The sequence below is a fragment of the Colius striatus genome, chromosome 3 (assembly GCF_028858725.1).
Source record: "Colius striatus isolate bColStr4 chromosome 3, bColStr4.1.hap1, whole genome shotgun sequence".
Taxonomy (NCBI): Eukaryota; Metazoa; Chordata; class Aves; order Coliiformes; family Coliidae; genus Colius; species Colius striatus.
In genome coordinates, this window is record NC_084761.1 from 20,109,190 (window position 1) to 20,129,122 (window position 19,933).

A 19,933-nucleotide genomic window follows, 5' to 3' on the forward strand; every position below is an offset into this window, starting at 1 on the left:
GTGCTGAGACCCTTACTTTGTCCTATTTTTCATTTAGTTTCATTGTAAACTTACAGCCTTCACATTCTGACCTAAAAACTGCAGTTCCTCTTTCACATCTGTCTCCATAGAATCATAATTTGTGTTACTGCTGTAATTGTTCTCTGATTCTTGTGCTGTTTTTTCTGTTATGGCCTCTGGAACTTTTTATGTTGATTGATTTCTTGGGAAGATACTAGTTTATCTATTTTAGGTAACTTTTAAATGTTCAAACATTAAGGAGAAAAAAAAGACAGTGCTCCTGTTCTCATTCTTTCTTCCATTTTTCAATAAGCAACTCTTGAAGGTAAAGCCCTCACAACTTTGAAAAATGGAAATATAGTTATTTTAATCATTAAATCATTGGTTAGGTGTGTGGCATTTTCCACCTTAAATGTCCTTCACTGGCTTCAGAGTTTCTGTAACTGAGTCAGAGACTGAACTTGAACTGCCACCTTAACAGGAGACTAGAAGTTTGTACAGCCATTTGTACTTTCTTGTCGCTGGAGGAATGTTTATAGTACATAAGAAACAGATTCACATATAGGTGAATCCTTTCAGTTCTGTATATACTAAAGGAAGTTCTGTCATAATTACATTAAAAAATTTTGTCCCTTTCAGAACTCCTATCAGAACCTAAATTTTCAATTTCCTCAAAGCCAGTATCCAGATAGAGGTAGGACTCACCTCCTGACATCACAGCAGAAACTCTGAGAGCAGAGAGGTAAGAATGAACAGGAAGAAAGGAGGTCCAGACCTCTGCAGCCCACCAAGCAGGCTTGCTACAGCAAGGACTGAGTCTGTCCCATTCCTTGGAAGCAGACAGGTTAAGAAATATTAAAAGTTGCCACTGTCACTCACTCACTGATATAAAAAGATAGTCCACTTCTGCATATTACACTGCTAGAATGGATTCTAAGGATCCATGAATTAATTGTGAGGCTTTCTGTCCCTGCAGGTGAAATCCAAAACCACAATGAAATATTTCAACACTTTTGTCTTAGCCTCAGAAGCAAAGTTCAATTTGCCAGACCTATGCATGTGTACTCTTCTGTCTAAAAAAATCAATTGTTTCTAACAGCTAAAAGGTTTTCAAGCAGCATTCAGTCAGATCACATTTAGAAAGTGATCTCTGGCTCGTAGTTCTGCATCCAGTACTACCTTAAACTTGAATCAAAATCACAGTGACATTACCAGCACATAATGATCTTTTAGACAAAATGTCAATTTGCAGAAGCAGCAACATTGTCTTTCTTCTGGTTGTTTCTTTTCCTTCCCATGTTCTCCTTTACCTGTGATTGTTAACAATATAGCATGTAATACTGGAAACTTGGGATTCCCAAAAGTAAGGAAGTGACTGAAAATAGTATGAAACTGAGGAAATGTTGCCTGTTTTGTTTGTTTGTTTCTTTAGAGCAGTGTTTGCAAACTCTGATTTCCAAAGGAAAGAAGTGATTTGGGGTACTCAACTTGAGATCCTTCAGGAAGACTTGATTTTAAAAAGAGGTTCCTCAGCACATTCCAAGAATCAGAAAAATGTAATCCAAGACCAAAACACATTATTACGTTTAGCAAAGATCCATATGGTTCATGGGGTTCCCTTAAATAAAGAATAAAAAGATTTATCTAGACAGTTACAACAAAGGAATTTAAAAAAAGGAACCAGATAGATTTGTGGCTTTGCAAAGTCTGACGTGCTGTGTTGTTTTTTTGGGGGGTTTTCTTTGTGGTTTTTTGGTTTTGTTTTTTTTTTTTTTTAATTTTGCCTGAGAATCCTTCTCAAGATGTGAAAAGAAATATTAACAAACTCTTTGCACAGGAAACTTTCAGTGTTGTCTTTCGGATCAATTAGCCAGTGGCTGTACTCGCTAGGGCGTTCCTCTATACTGCACTCCAACCCCATGCTGAGAGTCCTTGACATTTGCTTTCTGTTCAAATGCCCCTTATTCTGATACCAACGGTGGTTCAATATTGCCAATCAGGCATATTCATAATCTATCTATAGTTCTCAAAAATAACTCATGAAATTAAACTATAATAGTGAATTTAGAATTGACCTGAGCTGGCTCCTGAGCTTTTAAGTGAACTTAGGTTTCTGACTTTTCTCCATGATTATGAGTACTGGAAACACAGAGTAGGATTTGTCTTACAAAGCTTCAGGTATCTACACTACAGGCATTGAGTTAGTCCCATTGCAAAGAGGGTTGAGGCTTCCTCTGAAGTTAGTGCAGATCTAATCCATACAGCCAGGGAGTGGTGGAAGTGTGTAATCTAACCAAAAGTAGGTGCTTGATCTAGAAAAAGAGGAATCGTGCCCTGCGTCTCTTATGGTATTAGAGTGGGAAGATTTCCTGTTCCTGTTCATAAACAGCTAGCCATATTACCTGATTTAAATGTTATATCTGCCTCCTATGTCTTGATAAGTATCTTCCATGCCAGGGTTGTCTGAGGCTGCAGATTCCTGGCTCCCTGGGAAGGGAAGTTGGAAGCTGTGCAAATAATGTGTTGAACCAAATTTCTCACGGTTCCTATTGGCAGCACGGACAACCTAGTGCTGAGCCAAGACCTAGGACTCAGCTCCTGGTATAAGAACCAGAAGCCTGAGAATGTTGAGAATCTGTTATAAAAACAAGTCTCACGGTCTCGAAGGTGCTGCTGCATGGTCAGGCACTGTAGCCTTGTTGCTGTCAACACTGTAAGAGTTCTGGAATGGATGCTTTGGCATGTCAGACAAGCACAGGGCCTGCCCTCCTGAAGGTTCGTTGAAGCCAATATGGTTCCACTGGAAACATAACTTTGCATTTCATGAAAGTTTATCAGAGCTCTAATGTTTCCAGTGAAACATCTTGGATTCAACTAACTGACATTTTACATGAGAACTGTGCAATAAACAGGTAGACTATATCTACATTATGTTATAATGGTTGCTTGCTTGAAAATATCACCAGCACATTTTTGCTCCTAATGAAGGCAACAGTAAAACTCCCAACAGAAGTCTGAGCTATGGCAGCACCGAATCCATGAGAAAGTAGCCTTCTGAATGCATTCCTTGTCTCCAGTGATGTCATGTTGTGGCATAAAACAGTGGCAATTCCCTCTAAGAGGGAATGTTGAAAATATTCAAACCTTTCAAATGACAAACATCTTTTCAGCTGCTAACCCTCACCTACACCCAATTCAAAGCAAAACCAAACTACAACACTACTACCCTGGAACCAGTCCTCAACCATGACCTACACAGACAAATGCCCATTTCTCAGATCAGGAATGACAGAGTCCAGCTACTATTCCTGACCTTCATGTCTCTTCTCAGAGACTGAGACTGGCTATTTGTGAGAGGCTTAGCCTTTTTGGAGTGGTTATTGTTTTCCTCTTCAGAATTCTAGGAATGTGCAGATTAGGCTGGATTAGTCCCACTCTCAGACATGTAAGTCCACTGCCAGTCTACATCTTTCAAGTTAAAAATGCAAATCTGAGTGTTGAATTTACACTGTCAGTCACGAGGAGCAATCTTACATAAAAAAATTTGAAATGATTGAAAGAGTCAACTAAAGAACAATTAATATAATTCCTGGAGATCTTACACTGAAAAATATGCAAGGTTAAACATGTCTTTAAAAGATCAAGCCTCATACTCCTTGTGTACTTAGTTTCTGTCTGAAAACTTGTATAAAAAGCAACACAATGTAAACAAAACTGGGTGTGGGGAAGTGTGGGTTCAGTTAGAAGCACATGATCCATTGTTATTGGCAGCACAAGTTCAGAATTTTCAATGTCATTCCCACACAGAACAAAATTTCTGATCCTGCAGGCTTTATTTGGTCTTGCGCTGACTATCCCATGAAACTGAATTAATAGAGACTAATGTGACATCAATCATACCTGCAAAACTGAACTGTTCTGGTAGGTGCCTGATTTCATGCAATGGTCAGATGCGAGTAAGAAAGTATCCTGTAAACATGCCCTCATATTAAAAATATGATCTTTTGAACTTCATATGAAAAGACAGCTTGTCACCAGATCTATCTCTAAAATGAAGATATCATCTTGTTGAGGATGAAAGTTTTGATCACTTAAACAATCACTGTCAAAGGTATTAGCAAAAGTGATTTTAACATGACTTTGTAACTATTGCTAGTTTGGTTAAGGGAGGTCAAATGCATCCATCACACACCTCTATGGAAATTCAGGAATGACTTTTTCTTTTTGAAGACCTACAGACCCAGATCCTAGAAAAGATTTGTAGTTGTCATGGCTTTAAAACAACAAATGTGGAAGCCCTTGGCTAGCAACCTTTGCTATTTTACTGATAACATGTATTTTTATCAGTCCTCCTGGCATTTATTCATGAAACTTTGCACTGAATTTTCTGGTTTTTGGAAAAAACATGCCATTATTGTACCATGTGTAAACAAACAAAAAACTCCTTTGACACAGAGTTTTAGGTCATTTTACCTTGCAATCATGAAGAAAACATCATGATGAAGATGGTCACAAAATTAGAACTAAAAATCATTGTGTGGAGAAGATGAAATCTAGACTATGCTTCCAAATGAATTTCTGTGTGGTTTTTTTGTTTTGTTTTGGGTTTTTTTTTTCCAAAGAAAAGGAAGACTGTTTTATTTGATCCCTGGATATCAAGTAGGCAATCTATCTACTTCCTCTGCTGAAAGGAAAATCAAGTGCTCCCTTCCTCCTTTTAGTATATAACTGCACTTTAAGTTGGTAAGGACAGTTTTAAATGAGACAAATCAGAGACTCCTGTCTGTTGGCCACTGATATTGCCTAAGAAGTTATTTGACAAGTCACTAAGGTTATCAGGTCCTCAGTGTAGGATTTTGAAATCTATTCAGCATTGGCTTAATTCTGGTCACGTCAAAATCAGTGCTAAAACTCACTTCACTGAGAACCAGCTTAGAGAAAATGGAGTGCTTTTGAAAAGTGCTGTTTATTTACATCAGTTGTGATCAGTGAACTGGATAGCTGAGAAAAGAAGATGAGAAACTGCTGAATAATCAAGTGATAATTAAACATTTTTATTTTTAGTAAAGTAACATCTAAAATCACAGATTCGTTCATGTCAGGTCAAAATTAAGATCTTTATCCTGTCACGAGGTCCCTGCAAGCAAGCCTTTATACCAATGGGTCTTCAAAGATCTAGCCTGATCGATACCATCACTGTATGCAAGGTTAACAGCAGTGACGTTGTTTAGCATGAATGCTACAGAAAGAGTTTATTATACACAAATGATATAAGTGGGATGCTGTTCTTCAGGATGTGGTTCTTCAGGCCAAAGAAGTCTATTTTATTTTGGTTTTGGAAGGTAGGGATTTAAATTACCAAATTACCAAGAGATATCATATCTTGGATCCTTCCCTATGGACTTTGGACAGACTTTAGACACTCTCCAATCTCTTATGGAAGTTATTTCACTCCAATTTGCACAAATATTTTTAGTCTGGTTAGTGTGGTGTAGGAAATGTCCTGCCACATAGCAAAGAATTAATCTGTGTTTAATTACCTCCTGCATGTGAGTCCAAGCAACCTATTCAAAACTACAGCGGAGACAAGTGGAGACGGAATGGCAGCTACAGATGAAAAGGCTGTCGCAATGAGCTGTGGTAAAAGAACAGGCTGCAGGAGGAGCTCTAGCACGAACGCAGAGGAGGCACGAGTATGGTCAGTATAGAGCAAGTCTAACATGGATTATATTGAGATTATCCTAAAACCAATGGTCGAGCCTAATCCTTTGCTAGGAGAGCGCTGTCAGAGAAAGCTACTATGTGTCCCGAAGAGAACAGGTATCAGTATTCGATGAGAACGCGTCCTGATCATCTTGCAGCAAGCCTTTCCCAAGTCCTCAGGCAGGAGAAGTGTGACACCTACCGTTAACAGAACATTTGTGCACAGAGAGTCTATGGAAATGTTCTTGTGGGCAAGGGAAGGGCTATTCTCTCAGTTAATGAGAGCTACACACTTTGCTCCAAACTATTTCAGTTTAGTGACTAACTATTCCAGGATAATAAGCTTATGAACTGTTTCTCAACACTGTTGCACTGGTGAAAGATGCTAAAACTTAAGAATACCTCAGCAATGTTTTAAAAGGTCAAGATATGCCTCATTTGCTCTAGTTTTGACAGTTACTGCAGAAGTCAGGCCACACTGTTACACCAGGAAAAGAGTTCACTTTCTGTTATTTGTACTTTTTTCCCTCTTTTACTCAGGCAACTGTAAGAACAACCATTGAATCTATAATTACACATTAAGGTGGCTAGAAATGATCAGACTGATACTGCTGAAACAACTCTGAAAGCTACCTATTATAACAAGTGGTCAAAAGTAGAAGCATGGGAATAAAACCAGAGAGAAAAAGCATTTGCAATGGAGAGGTTCTATTCTGGGCTTTCCCATACATGTTCTGTGTGAGCATTTCTGTTTCACTAGATCTCTTTGCCTCTGCTTCCTCTCAACTTTTGTAAGATTTGTTGGTCACACACAAATATCACACAAATATTTGCGGTCAGGGGTGTCTGGGAAAATATCAGTACAGTGCCAACAGAGAAATCCCAAGGTGTCTGAGAAGGGCAGTGCTCTCTAGAGGCTGAGCCCTTTTTATATTTTCTTCATTTAAGAATTTGCAGAAATATTTGCTACTTTAGTGTACTGGTTTCTGCTGGAATAATACTTAATATATTTATTATATTCAACGGATATCAGCTGATGATACTAAGGTGCATGATGTGTCAATGAAATATATAAAGATGGGGCATCTGTGCAATTCCCCTTTTCTTACTGGGCTGGCAGGGCCTCTTGCATTCTCCTCTTTGGCTGTGCAGGAAGCATTACCAACACATAGCAGTTGCCAGGAGGAATAAGGCTCCTTTAAGTAATGTCATCTATTCTTCAGTATAAAATATCACTTTGATATGTCATGATTTTATACATTTTTTTTTGGTCTCAAGGAAAAGATTTGAAGAACTGTAAATATGGTTAGTCTGTCTAAGCTACACTGTAGCTTGGAAACCTGGACTTTGCTTGTATTGTTTGAGATGGGTCTGCAGAGCCAGCGATTTGCAAACCATACGACTCTTACCTATCTGTTTCTGTGAATATGCACAACATGCACAAATATAAAGGTACTTAATGTCCCTTTCATCACAGCTTGAGTTAAAAATGTGGTCACTAAGGGATTAAGGAATATCTTAAATGAGAAAAGTAGAAAAATGTGTCTTGAAATTAGCATTCATATCCAGAAATCTCCTCCATTTGCTCTGGTAGCAAAACCATTTATTTAGATTCCTCTTGTCTGGCACTGAGGAATACACAGAGCACAAGATATTTGTTGAACACTGAACAGAAACCACAGTATAGGGAAGCATCTGATTTTTTCCTTACCTCTAAATTATCACAGTTTCTTTTACAGCTAAGCTGTCTGAAATGGAACTTTATTAAAACACTGTAGGGAATGATCACGTGTGGGTTAGAAAAGGAAAATGAATTAAATTTGAACAACAAAAATAATTTATACAGTTACACAAGAGGATAAGAAGTGAAGGATTCAGCTATGAAGTCGTTGTCTGCTGATTTCTTAAATTGTCTTTCTTCCAGACAGAAATTGAGAATTTATTTTTCCTTTTCAAAACATTTCTAAAAGGCTGTAATTTTGGCTCAGACTGCCCTCTTAACTTCAGAGTTGTCTGAATGCACAGTTGTCACAACAATTTCATTGGCAAAGTTATCATCTAATGATTCCAATTATTAGGAGCTAAGTGTCATATTGCACATACCTAAACCCAACGCTTTAGAGGAGACATAAAAAAAGGCTACTAGACTGATCTTTTTAATAACATATTCCCTCCAAATTTCAGCTCCTTAACACCCTAGTTGAGTCAACTATCATCATGTAGCTTTTCCATGTTATAGATGAAAACTGTATTCTTGTAAGGACCTGATCCATTGCATTAAATCTTATTCTGGGACAGTTAAGCACTTGGGTGCAAGGCACTGCCCATGCTTTTACTGCACTTTTGCTGAATGTAGTTGAGGAAAAATGAGGCCTCCTCCAGAGGGCTGAAACGAACCTTTGTCTATGTCACTGCTGGAGGCTGAAGGGCAGCATGCATAGTTGGAACAGAGTTTTGTCAACAGTCAAATCAAATTGCAATACATCAAACATAAAACCATTGTATTAATTAGCATGTGTATCTTGTGCTAAAAAAGAATTACTTATGCAATAGCTGCCTATTAAAAGTAGGTGCATATTTGCTGGAATCCAAAAATAAAATAAAAGCCAAAAGCTAATAGTACACGGGTCTGTCTGCAGCACATTGAAGTTGCAAGTTCTCTGAGTAACACATACAAATGCTGACAAGAAATGAGCTGAGCATAGCAAGTGATTTCATGACAAATTAAAATTCACAGTAGGATAGTCCTTAAGTAAGCAATTGTCCTTAATGTAATCTGTTTAACTCAGCTCAGGTGTATCTGCTTAGGGCTGACTGTGCATGTAGTGGGTAAGTAATGTACCTTATTTAGAATATATAGCACCAAAATCAAAAAACTACATCTAATATTGCAGCTGACAGTCTTGCAAAAGTGCCATCATGAAATGTATAACAGAGACTAGCGCTTACTGGGGTTTTGGTTAATATCCAAGAGAAAACTTGACTCGTCAGTTAATAAGGATGTGTGATTTATTTGGTGTTCTTGTGCAAAGTATTTGTGCAAGACTTTGTAAGTACTTTTACTGAAAAAATGATTTCATTGTCCTTATGTGGGTCTTTCAAAATTAAAAACAGATATTTCAAATGTAGAATGTGAAAAGTTCTTTATGATACTAAGTAATACAGATAAAGCATAGCATTCCAAAAATTATGAACAGCTTTTCAAGACAAGAGGTGTGCAAGATTTGTAATTAGGGTACATAAAGGTTACAGGTATTTACTGAATGCAAGTACACTAAAGCAGATGTTACAGGTATTTACTGAATGCAAGTACACTAAAGCAGATGTTTTAAATCTCACCAAAGTTAAATGGCATTCAAGAGCTTTGCTGAACATTGAGAGATGTAGAGATGTCTGAAAGTAAGATTGTGAATTTGTGTTCAGACAGACTTCTGGAATACCATTTTAAGTATTGAAAATCACACACTTGAAAAAAACAAATAAAACCTTTTAGGCTAAGCCTGTGCATTGAATATGTGAGAATAAATGATGCAGATTTACTTTCCAACACACTCTTAAGCTTGCTGATTAGACATCTATGAGTAGATTTGTATTTTGCCTTACTGCAGCTCTCTACTGTTGTCTAGAGCACTTCCCCATTTAGAAATACAACTGAATTCATGTTCATGAATGAGAAAATATGAGAATGACACATGATGAAATGAAAATGCACTCCATCAGTGCCTTTCCTCCCATGTACGTGAAATGCTTATAGAAAAAGACAGTAATTTGGGAACACAAAGTTATTCAAAGCAGCACCTAGCTTTGTAATTAACTTGCATTAAAGTCCATAGCATTGTAAATGTCACAGAAGAAAAATCCCTCTGTTCAGACTGCTGGAAATAAATGACAAAAAATCCCTTTATATTTACTGTTGAATGGGAACATTTATTTTTAGGACATATATGCGTAAGAATAAAATGCTTTAGTTAAACGTAATTTCCATAATGTTGAGTAGAGTAAGAATTTTTCATTCATGGACCTCAATTTTTACCAACTAGTTTTAGATGAAGATGGATTGCCAGCTTCTGGCTCCATCTACTGTGTCAAACTGAAATAACACAAAGATTGATTTCTCTTTTCTAAAAAACTGTATCCCAACTTCCCTCTAAAATGGAAGATCAGGAATTGGCAATATATAGCTGTTGAAAGGAAAAGCATTGAAGCCAAGACAAAATGGCAAATAAAAAGATCAGACAATAGAATAGCACACAGTTAAACAACGTAGGGAAGGTTCTGTTTTGAAAAACAGAAGCTCTACAGGATCCTGGCAGGGTTAGATAATTTTAGACAATTCAGGGTTTTTAGATGATTTTTCTAGTTATCATTTGAACTCCGTGAAAAATATTTTTCTTCCACTTCACATGACCTTTTTGAGATATCTAAGAAATGTCTTACATTGCTGTCACTGAAACAAAAACCTTATGAAGTTGTACATGGAGACTCTCACCCCCTTTCTTGTCCAGATATAAACTAACCTGGTAGGATAAATATTTTCTAGGCACACTTTACATGAAGATAGAAAAGAAATTGCTTGAACCTTGTTGTTCTGCATGCTATCAGAAGGCTGCTTACATAAAGATTTCTTGAGCTGCACGAAGAGAAGCAATTTCAAGGACTAATTTCAGAACTATCAATTGTTTACTTTAAAAAGTGGTTACTATAGAAATTATCATTACAGACTAGCAGGACTCAAGCAAAACATGAAGTGTAAGGAATGTTTAACCTCCTAGCTGATTCTTGTATTGTCCACATTTGATGCTTTAACATCAGTAATAAAAAAAACCCACAACAAAACAAAAAAACACATTACTTCAATATCACTGTGATATTACTATTATATTACTTTGATAAACCCTATAAACTTTGATATTTAAATACAAGTGGTTTTAGTTTGAGAGGTCTGATTTGCAATTTTGAATTACAGATCCATTATATATAGAATCATAGATTGGTAGGGGTTGGAAGGGACCTTTAGAGATCAACCAGTCCAACCCCCTGCAGAAGCAGGTTCACCTAGATCAGGTCGCATAGGAACGTGTCCAGGCGGGTCTTGAAGACCTCCAAGGAAGGAGACTCCACAACCCCTCTGGGCAGCCTGTGCCAGGGCTCCCTCACCTGAACGGTGAAATAGTTTTTTATTCTATTAAGTGGAACTTTTTGTGTTCCAGCTTCAACCATTACTCCTTGTCCTGTTGCTAGCTACAACAGAAAAAAGAGATGTCCCAACCTCCTGACACCCACTCTTTAGGTATGTGTAAATATTAATACAATCTCCCCTCAGTCTCCTCTTCTCCAGACTAAACAGCCCCAGTTCCCCAGCCTTTCCTCATATGAAAGATGTTTCAGTCCCCTGATCATCTTGGTGGCTCTATACTGGGCTTTCTCCAGCACTTCCCTGTCCCTCTTGAGCTGAGGAGCCAGAACTGGACACAGGACTCCAGATGAGGCCTCACTAGGGCACAGTAGAGAGGGAGGAGAACCTACCAGCCACACTCTTCTTGATGCATCCCAGGATGCCATTGGCCTTCTTGGCCACGAGGGCACATTGCTGGCTCATATTTAGCTTATTATCAATCAGGACTCCCAGGTCTCTCTCTGCAGAGCTGCTCCTCAGCAGTTTGACCCCCAGCCTGTACTGGTGCAGGGGGTTGTTCCTTCCCAGATGCAGGACTCTGTACTTGTCCTTGTTGGACAAGTTTAAATGTAAGTATAATAATAATATAATAATATTTTATATATATAATAGATAGATAGAATATATACAATATAATAATAATAATATAAGTATAAAATACACAAAACCTTCTCTTTACCTTAGGATTTGTCTTGGCTTTATTTAATGTTTATTTCTTACAGCACTTGAAGAGAATCAGAAAGAAATCCAGAATCACATCCATATACTATTTGCCTTGATTTGCCATGGTATTTTTCAATTATATACTCACAAAGGGTAAATGTTTTGAAAGCATGTGAAGCAATCAATTTTGTACCACCTGCATTGTACAGAGATTTCTCAAATGCTATCTTAAAGTGTAGTCTTTTGCTTGCAGTACAGGAACACTGTTTTCAAGTCTCATATCTCTAACTAGAACTCTGAATTTCCACCCCCAAAATAATACTGGTATATTATTGTATCATTACTTAGTCTTGTACCATTCTTGTATTTTTAACATTTCCCAGATTCTTTGAAAAAGCTAGGCCAGCATAGGCACAGCTAGCGTGCTCACTGCCACGTTAACATGCATGTCTGCCCAAACACTCAAGCTATAATAGCAACATGGAAAAGCCGTACCCTAGACTTGGGAGTGCTTTCTCTCAAAACCCCACCAGAAGCAGCAGTAAGTCCCACTAAGCTATCTGAAAGCTATCAAGTATAATGGCAGACATCATCGCATGCAGACCAAAATCAGAACTGAAAGTCTCCATCCCTCTTCCTGGCCTCCCAGCAAATGCCCTGGTATCAAACACCCCTCTGGACTTTGATGTCTTGTGGGTGGATGAATGTGACTGACAACACTCCTTGAGATCTAGTTGATTGCTTCTAGTGATGACATCATGAAAGGAACAAGGAGAAGGCTTGTCCTTATTAGCAGACTTACCTGAATAGAATGTCATCATTTCTTGTCAAGCAACTGTGCTTTTTCTTTTTTAACAAAGCACTTGCATATCTCTTCAATAAATCAGTCTTCAAAAGATTTTGCTTTCTCAACTTGTTTTTACTTTCCCAACCCTCCCCATGAGGAAGTGGTCAAAGCTGGCATGATGTTGTTATTATAGTTTAAGAGTAACTATCAGAACATATACTATTGGTATCTGAGATGGAATAATTCTCAAGACACTTAAGCAAGATATATATGTATTTCAAACTGACACTCATGATGGATAAGCCCAGAAAAGGGCAAAATCACCTGGTTTACCATGCCAAGTGTAGGTAGAAGTCAATCTCAGTCTCAAACAGGCCCTTGTACTGGGTCTATTTGAGTGTCAATAAAAGTGCTTCACCTTCTGCACGTATAGAGGTCCCTTGATGAACAGGGCTGCTGTAACTCTAAGCAATTCTTCCAGGCTAGCACTGCTCTTGTTAAATTCTGGATGTGTCTGGATTTTCTTTACTTTCTTTATTCAAAGTGCCACACCAATTGAAATGCTCACAGGAAATTTGCTACAATGGAAAAACACAAATATTTAAAAAGAAAAAGTAATTTGAAGTAAATGCCGCAGCTACATAAAAATGATTTTTTTCATCATTCTTTTCTACATTTAACTTACAGTTATTCTTTTCTCTCCAGATCTCAACTGATAATTTCAGAAGTTCCGATTGTCATTCAGGAGCAACAAGGGTGAAAAAAATACCTAAGAAATAAGAGCTGAATGTGCACAGAGCATGTTGAGGACTGGTGGATGGCACGACACTCAGCACAGGTGGGCTAAACTAGCTGACACGTCCAAACCAGGAGGCAGTGAATGCACATGTAAAATCAGGGCAGAAGGGAAGACAGAAGCAAATGTCAGACTTGAAAATATGCATGCTATGTACACATGTCTGTGTTGCAAGGGTTATTAAAACTCAAACCAGGAATAACTGTTTCCAGTTCCTGTATTAATCATAATTGCAAAAACCCATCAATATCACTACGTCCTGACTTGGATGATGATACTGCTTCCTGCAGTTGTAAATGAAACTGAAAGCAGATGCACACATATCATTACATCAGAGGTTTAAACACGTTAATTGTCCTGTAGAACTTGTCAAGGAACTCAGCACACACAAGACCATTCCTGAAAGCACTCACTGAATTCAAACCTTAGGCTTTCCCTCCCTTCATACTGAGTATTCCGTGGAGTGATCAACAACCAGGAGGGAACTGAATAACTACTGAAGTAGAAGTAACAGATAAAAGGGATAAAGGTTTACTGTTTTCTCAAATTTCCTGCAGCTTTATGCTAGCAACAAACCCAAATGCACCAAATTAATCAATCACACTGAGTCACAAAAAGGAAATACATTTGTTAGGTGTTTTCTTTCCTGATTAGGGCCTACTCTGACTTTCCATTGCTATGTAATAAGAGTCCTATGACCAGGAAACACATGCACACATATAGAAACTGGAATACAAAAAAAATTATCTTAATAATTTACTGTCTCCTTATAAATCCGTCTTGATGCTTATTATAGCATCTAGAGGAATGTTTTATTTTGGGTTTCTGAAATATAAAGTGCTGTTATGAAACCTGGAGAAATTTCACACCTTCCTGAGGTGTTCTCTCATTCAAACCACCACAAAATTGATAGCTGACTTCCGTTAGTGGCTTTTGCCCACAACAAAACCAAAGTTTATAAGCCAAATAACCTAATACTAAGTTTCTCTAAGACAAGTGCTTTTATTGCTGTTGCACTCAGAAAAGGCTTAAATTAGTAAGAGTGGTAGAGAGGTCAAGTAGAAACTATATGTTATAAAAATGGAGGAAAACAACTTCCTCTATACTGCAAGATTAGAAGGAGAAACTCTGATCACAACAGAGGTCACCAGCATAAAAGAAACTGAACAAATAGTCTCAGGCCACGTTGCATGTGCCAACAAAAGCAGTGTTTTGTAACTACTCCGCCTGATTCAGGGCTTGAGAATACAATGCAGAGTTATAAAATAATACGGGTGCTTTCATTAGCAAGCAGCTGGACGGGATAGCTCAAAATACCCTTTTGAAGCCTAACAGCCTAAATGGATACTTGAAGTAATGTGCAAATGTTGTAGCCCAGTATTAAAATGCAGATTTGGAACATGATTATACTGCTTCAGTGCAGCCCTGCTTGGCCCAGATCTGCTCAGCAGCAGACCAACCCTTTGACGCTGTTCCCCAACCTTATGCTACACGGAAAGGGACACAGAGGGTAACTCCTTGCTAACAGCTCAAAGGCTAAAATCCAGTGCTGCAACTGCTGTTCCCTAATCTAAGTAGGTGAACTGAGTGCATTTGGACAATCTGTTCCTCTGCTGGGCTGCTTGTACAGCCAAAGAAATCTAAGATATGTTTAATCAAGTCGGTCAACTCTTCGATCAAATGATGACTAAGTCAGGACTTCTCCTGACTTATCACCTGAAAAAAAGTGACATCCTCTTCATACACACACCCTGAAACTCAGCTGGTAAGGCTGAAGTTACTTGCATTCATTTACAACTGTGTTTCCTGCTTGCTGTGATGACAACAAATAACAAATGCTTGATTTGCATCTGTATCTTGCAATAAATCAGTAAAAATCAAAGCATTGACCATGAGAGAACAAAAGCATTATTCTCACACATCAGCAAACTTGCATTGGTTTGCTTTGGAAATTTTTGTGCAGTCATACCAGGAAGCGGTAGGTGGCTGGAACATTGTTTATTCCTCCTGGATCACATTGGACTGTCATCTACAGAGGTATTTATCAATCTGTCGTTCAGTTTAGACCTCATACCTGAAGACTGGAGGTTAAGAACTGCAATTAATAGTTGTATGGCTTGGAAAAAATGTGATTTAGTAGTGGTGTTGATCCCACTGATGTGGTCCTTCTATTAAGAACATGTAACAAGAGGTGGGTTTTGGTGGGATGTAAGAGACATAAGAGTGTGGGGGGAAACTCAGTAGAATTGCTTTCATGGTGAGTATAACTCCTTTGAGACTTTTTTTTTTTAAAAAAAGCAATGTTTCATTTCAGAGGTGCTGCAGAGATGACTGGTACTTTCCAACATATAAATGAAGAAAAAGACCACACTTAAAGAGTAATCACATAACAAGCTTTTTGCGTTTCCATAAAATGTAACTGGAATAAACGCAATTGTCTTGAAACACCAGTTCCAAAATATCTGTGGCATTAGAGCCATTACCCAATCTTCACAATCTCGTGTTTCTGTGATTAAAACATTTTCCTTCATGATTGCTATTAAGTCTACAAAAAAGACCAAACCAAAACAAAAAAGCTCATTCCTTCAATGTGCCTGTGTTGACTCTACTAAACTGCCACAAGGACCTGACCTGCACCAACATGAGCTATACTCTTTTTTTTCTAGGCAAAAAAAACCAGGCGAGTACCAACGTCCCAAGTACATGTTAGGGATGAAAGTCCGGGGCTGAGGACCTGAGGGAGGAAACAGGCTATGGTGACACAGTTCAAGAATGTAATTGGAGTGTTATGGTCAAAGTGATATAAGCACCTTGTTATTTCTTACTGTTTCAGTGATGCTCCACTTGATTTAAAGCAGGGCTTGGGAGGTTGCTTTTGAATGCACAGCCCCCAGGGTGTACGCACTGTATGGAAGAACAAAACTCGAAGTATGTATACGGTTGTGTCACGCTGCTGTGGAGTTAAGATCTCAGCCGCGCGTGCGGGCTAGTCCCTGAGGAGTACGGCCCACTGTGCGCACTCCTGCGCACGCAGTAAGGCCGACGGGGCCCAACTGGCAGCGCCGCTCTGCGGAAAGTGGTGCTTGACGAGGACCCCTCTTACCGCTCTGCCCACGTTTCGCTTCACGAAGTAATAACTCAACATCTGGCAACAGCCACACGGGCCGCCTGGCCGCCGCTTCACTCTGGCTGAAGCTGCCCCCCTACCTTCACTAGGGCCCGCCAGGAGAGCGGGAAGCGCAACACCACCCCCCCCCGGCTTTCTCCTCGCTCTTTCCCCTCAACAGCTTCCGCGGGGAGAAGAGAGGGAGATCGCCGCGATCCCCGCTGAGGGTTGGGGCCGCCTCACAGGGTGCCGCCGCGGCACTCGGGGGCGTGACGAAGGCGGCGGGGAGGACAGGAGGGAAGCAGCCGCAGGGTGCCGCCGCGGCGGGTGATGACGTCGACGACGCTTCCGGCGCCGGGGCGGTGACTGAGGCACGCACGGAAGGGGTCGCCGCCAGGAGGGTGCCGCGACGGAGCGGGCGCGGGGAGGGGCGGAGGAGCGCGGCGCGAGGCTGAGGCCGCGCGAGCCGGGCGGCGGCGGCGGGTGCAGGGGGCGGGCGCGGGGCGGCGGCGGCCGTTGCGGCGCGAGCGGCGCCCACCGTTGCTGAAAGCGGCGGCGACAAGTATCGCGAGAGGTAGCGCAGCGCCGGCGCTAGAGGTGACCGAGACGGCGGCGGCGGCCCCGCGTGCCTCCTGCTTCACTGGGCGCCGGCGCTGAGGGAGGCGGATTGGCGGCCATGGAGAAGGCGGCCGGTGCAGCGGTAGTGGTGGCGGCGGAGGGAGGCGGTGACGGCGGCGACGCCGGGAGCGCCACCGCGGGGCCCGGTCCCCCGGAGGGGCTGAACGGTGGCGCTGGCACCTCGCCGCCGTCGTGCCCGGCCGGGGCGGCGGCGGCACCGCGGGGGCTAGTGCGGGTATGTGACCTGCTGCTGAAGAAGAAGGCGCCGACGAAGGCGAAGCGGAGCGGGCGGGCCGGCCGGCCGGCCAGCAGCAGTGAAAGTGGCGGTGGTGGAAGCGAGAGCAGCAACAACGGCAGCGAGGAAGAGGAGGAGGAGGAAGACGAGGAGGAAGAGGAAGAAGAGGAAGTCTCTGAGGTACCACGGGGCCAGGCGCCTACAGGGACGGGGAGACGGGTCCCTGGGGAGGCGGCTGTGGGGATGGGGTCGCTCCGCCTGGCTGGGGGCGGGAGGAGGAGTTGAGAGGGCGATGCCTGAGGAGGAGAACCCCCCTCAGGTGGCTGGGGGTGGCGGCACGGCCCCAGGGGTTGCCCTACTGATCCGGTTTCATAATTCGTCTCTGCTCCCGCCTCCCCTGTCCCCCGCGAGGACCTGCCGCAGAGGCAGGAAGGGGGCAGCACCGCGCCGCCCTGGGGCGGCCTCGTGGCGGGGCGGGACGTGGAGGCCGAGAGCCGGGGCACGGCGGGGCGCCGCTACCGTGCCGGGCCTCGCCGAGCTCCCCGCGGACCTCATGAGGCGCCGAAGAGGCCGCCAGAACCCATCCGCCGGGTTGCGTGCGGGGGACGGATGCCAGTGTGGCGCGGGGGGTGTGGGGAGGGGTCCATTGAGTGAAGTGAAGAGGGGGCTTTCGTCTTCGGTTTTGAGCACGTGTGGTTGAAAGGAAGCTGCTGAAGTGAAAGGTCCGTGAAATACTGCAGGTGCACCTCAACACCATGTTTCGTGTCTGCATATGCCATAGTGCAATTAATATTGGATCTGGGAGAGGGAATGCATAACAGTGGGAATGCTGCCTGTACATTGGAGCCGAGGCTTTGGCTATAGGCCTGTGCTCTGGATGCGTTGCTAGAAAGCTGTTTGTGCTTGCAATCGTGGTAATCGATCATTTTGAAGAAAAGCAAGTGAATGTGGAGCCAGCCAAAGCGAAGGCTGTCTTGGAGCCCTGGGCGTTTTGCTGTCATCTGATGTGCTCACTGAATCTGCCAGAAGCCACCGTTTCAGTGTAATGCTGGAACAAGCACAACCAAGCAGTATTACATTCCTCTTGTTTCATGTTAGGCATTTCAGGTAAGTATTGCTGGAAAAGGCCAAGGAAGACTTGAAGCCCTCTTCTTGTTTGCATATGTAGTTGCCCAGAGCTGCTTTGCTGACGAGTTTTAATTCTGTAACCCTCAAAGCTGAATGTTACTTCTGCTTTTTTTTTGACTAGCATCCTCAAAAAAGTCCACTTCAAGTTTGTAAGCTGTTCTTTGAACTTGATTTTGAAGCTGTCTGGCTTTTAAGTGATGTGTCTACTTTTGTATTAGAAACTAAAATGAGCAGGAAGAAAGGGAAGGAAGAGTCTGATAGGTTTAAGGAAGGGCTGGGCTGAGATGGTGATAGGTTTTTCTACAGTTAAGAAGCACTCTGTGTTTTGTTTGTGCAGAAGTGAACCCTTTCATCCAACATCTATAAGATATATTGCATGTGGTGAATGTTTCTCAGTTAATAAGTGATTATGTCTAGCATTTTGTTTGTGTAGTGTTTATTTTCAGGAAGGTGAATGTCATTCTGTTGGTAGAAGTTTTTGAGGTGTAAAACTTGTAAGATAGCACTAATCATGGTTACCTGTCTAGCAGTCCTACAGGTACTTGAAGAACTTACTCTTCAACAGAGTTCTTCTGAGTTTTGCCATGATGGTGTGTGGTAAATGGACGGAGGTGCTCTAATGACTTAGCAGATGATTGGTAGTTAAGTACTGAGATTAGTGGTATATGATGGCAACCTTCAAGAGAATTTCTGTCAAGCGAGACTTATTGGCAAAATCGTAGGCAGGTTTATTTTGTGGCCCATAGATGTTCTTCCAAGTGACTTCTTATACTGATAGCTTCCAAATACAGTAATGTGCATAGTGTGATGAGAAAGGCAGAGACAACTGAGGAATATCTGTAGTCTTAGGTGAGGTGAGCCTGTGCTTGCACGTAGTGCCTTACATAGCCATAGTTACCTATTTAATATGTTTTGAGACCTGCAGAAAAATGTTAAAAGCCAGTGATTATTAAATTATCATGAGGCAGCAGAAGAACACTTTACTTTGACAGAATGACATGTACTGTAGATATTGATAGCTAGGAAGCCAATTTTGACATCTGGAACATTCCCTGACATTTTCATCTTATTCATAGTAAGTGAAGATTTTCCCAGTCTGAATGGTCTGGGATTAAATACTAAGTATGAGTAAGTGATAAGTTAACAGCACTGGGTTTATTAAGTTTAGGATAGCATACATTTTCTTGTGCATCAGCTTCATTTGTAATAAATTTTTCATAATCATTCAGAGTGCTTGCAAAAAACTGTTCTAGATTTTCTCCCACCAACTTCAAGATGAGATGATACAGCCGGTAGAATATGCACAGCTGAAATCACCATTTTTTAGGAATGTGACCGTGAGGATGGCCTGATTAGAGCAGAGGCTCTAACTTCAAAGAGTTTCCAGCAGATCGTGGGGAGGAAATGTTTTTAGTGTTCTCAGCAAAAAGGGAGTTTTCCTTGTCTGAAAGCAACATGATAATTAATTCTGGCTTTTAGAAGCTTCGAAAAACAAAATCGTTGGGAGATTTTTGTTTGGTTGGGTTTTGAATTTTTTATAATTCAGATTTACTTGGGATATGCATAGTGTGTGGCTTTCAGGAGATCAGTTGTGGTCTTCTGATCACTGGCAGTCTCAAAGGCACAAAAAATGAAATCCGAGTTTATGGTTTTGCTGTAAATGGAAACTATTGTGGAAATACTGCATAAGATGGTGTTCTCTCCCAACCATTACCTCTGTA

At 41.2% G+C, this 19,933-nt stretch overlaps 1 protein-coding gene across 3 annotated transcripts in view; it reads left to right on the forward strand.

Annotated features, from left to right (window-relative positions):
• The first annotated feature begins 16,720 nt into the window (after positions 1–16,720).
• ANKRD17 (ankyrin repeat domain 17) overlaps positions 16,721–19,933 on the forward strand; it is a 94,642-nt gene continuing 91,429 nt past the window's right edge. For 2 of the 3 annotated variants that reach the window (XM_061991734.1, XM_061991738.1), the window contains exon 1: positions 16,722–17,264. In XM_061991734.1, the coding sequence (XP_061847718.1) occupies positions 16,908–17,264 (357 nt within the window). In that variant the 5' untranslated portion in view covers positions 16,722–16,907. Of the gene's footprint in view, positions 17,265–19,933 lie in introns of all 3 variants that reach the window. The other variant, XM_061991735.1, reaches the window with a different exon arrangement.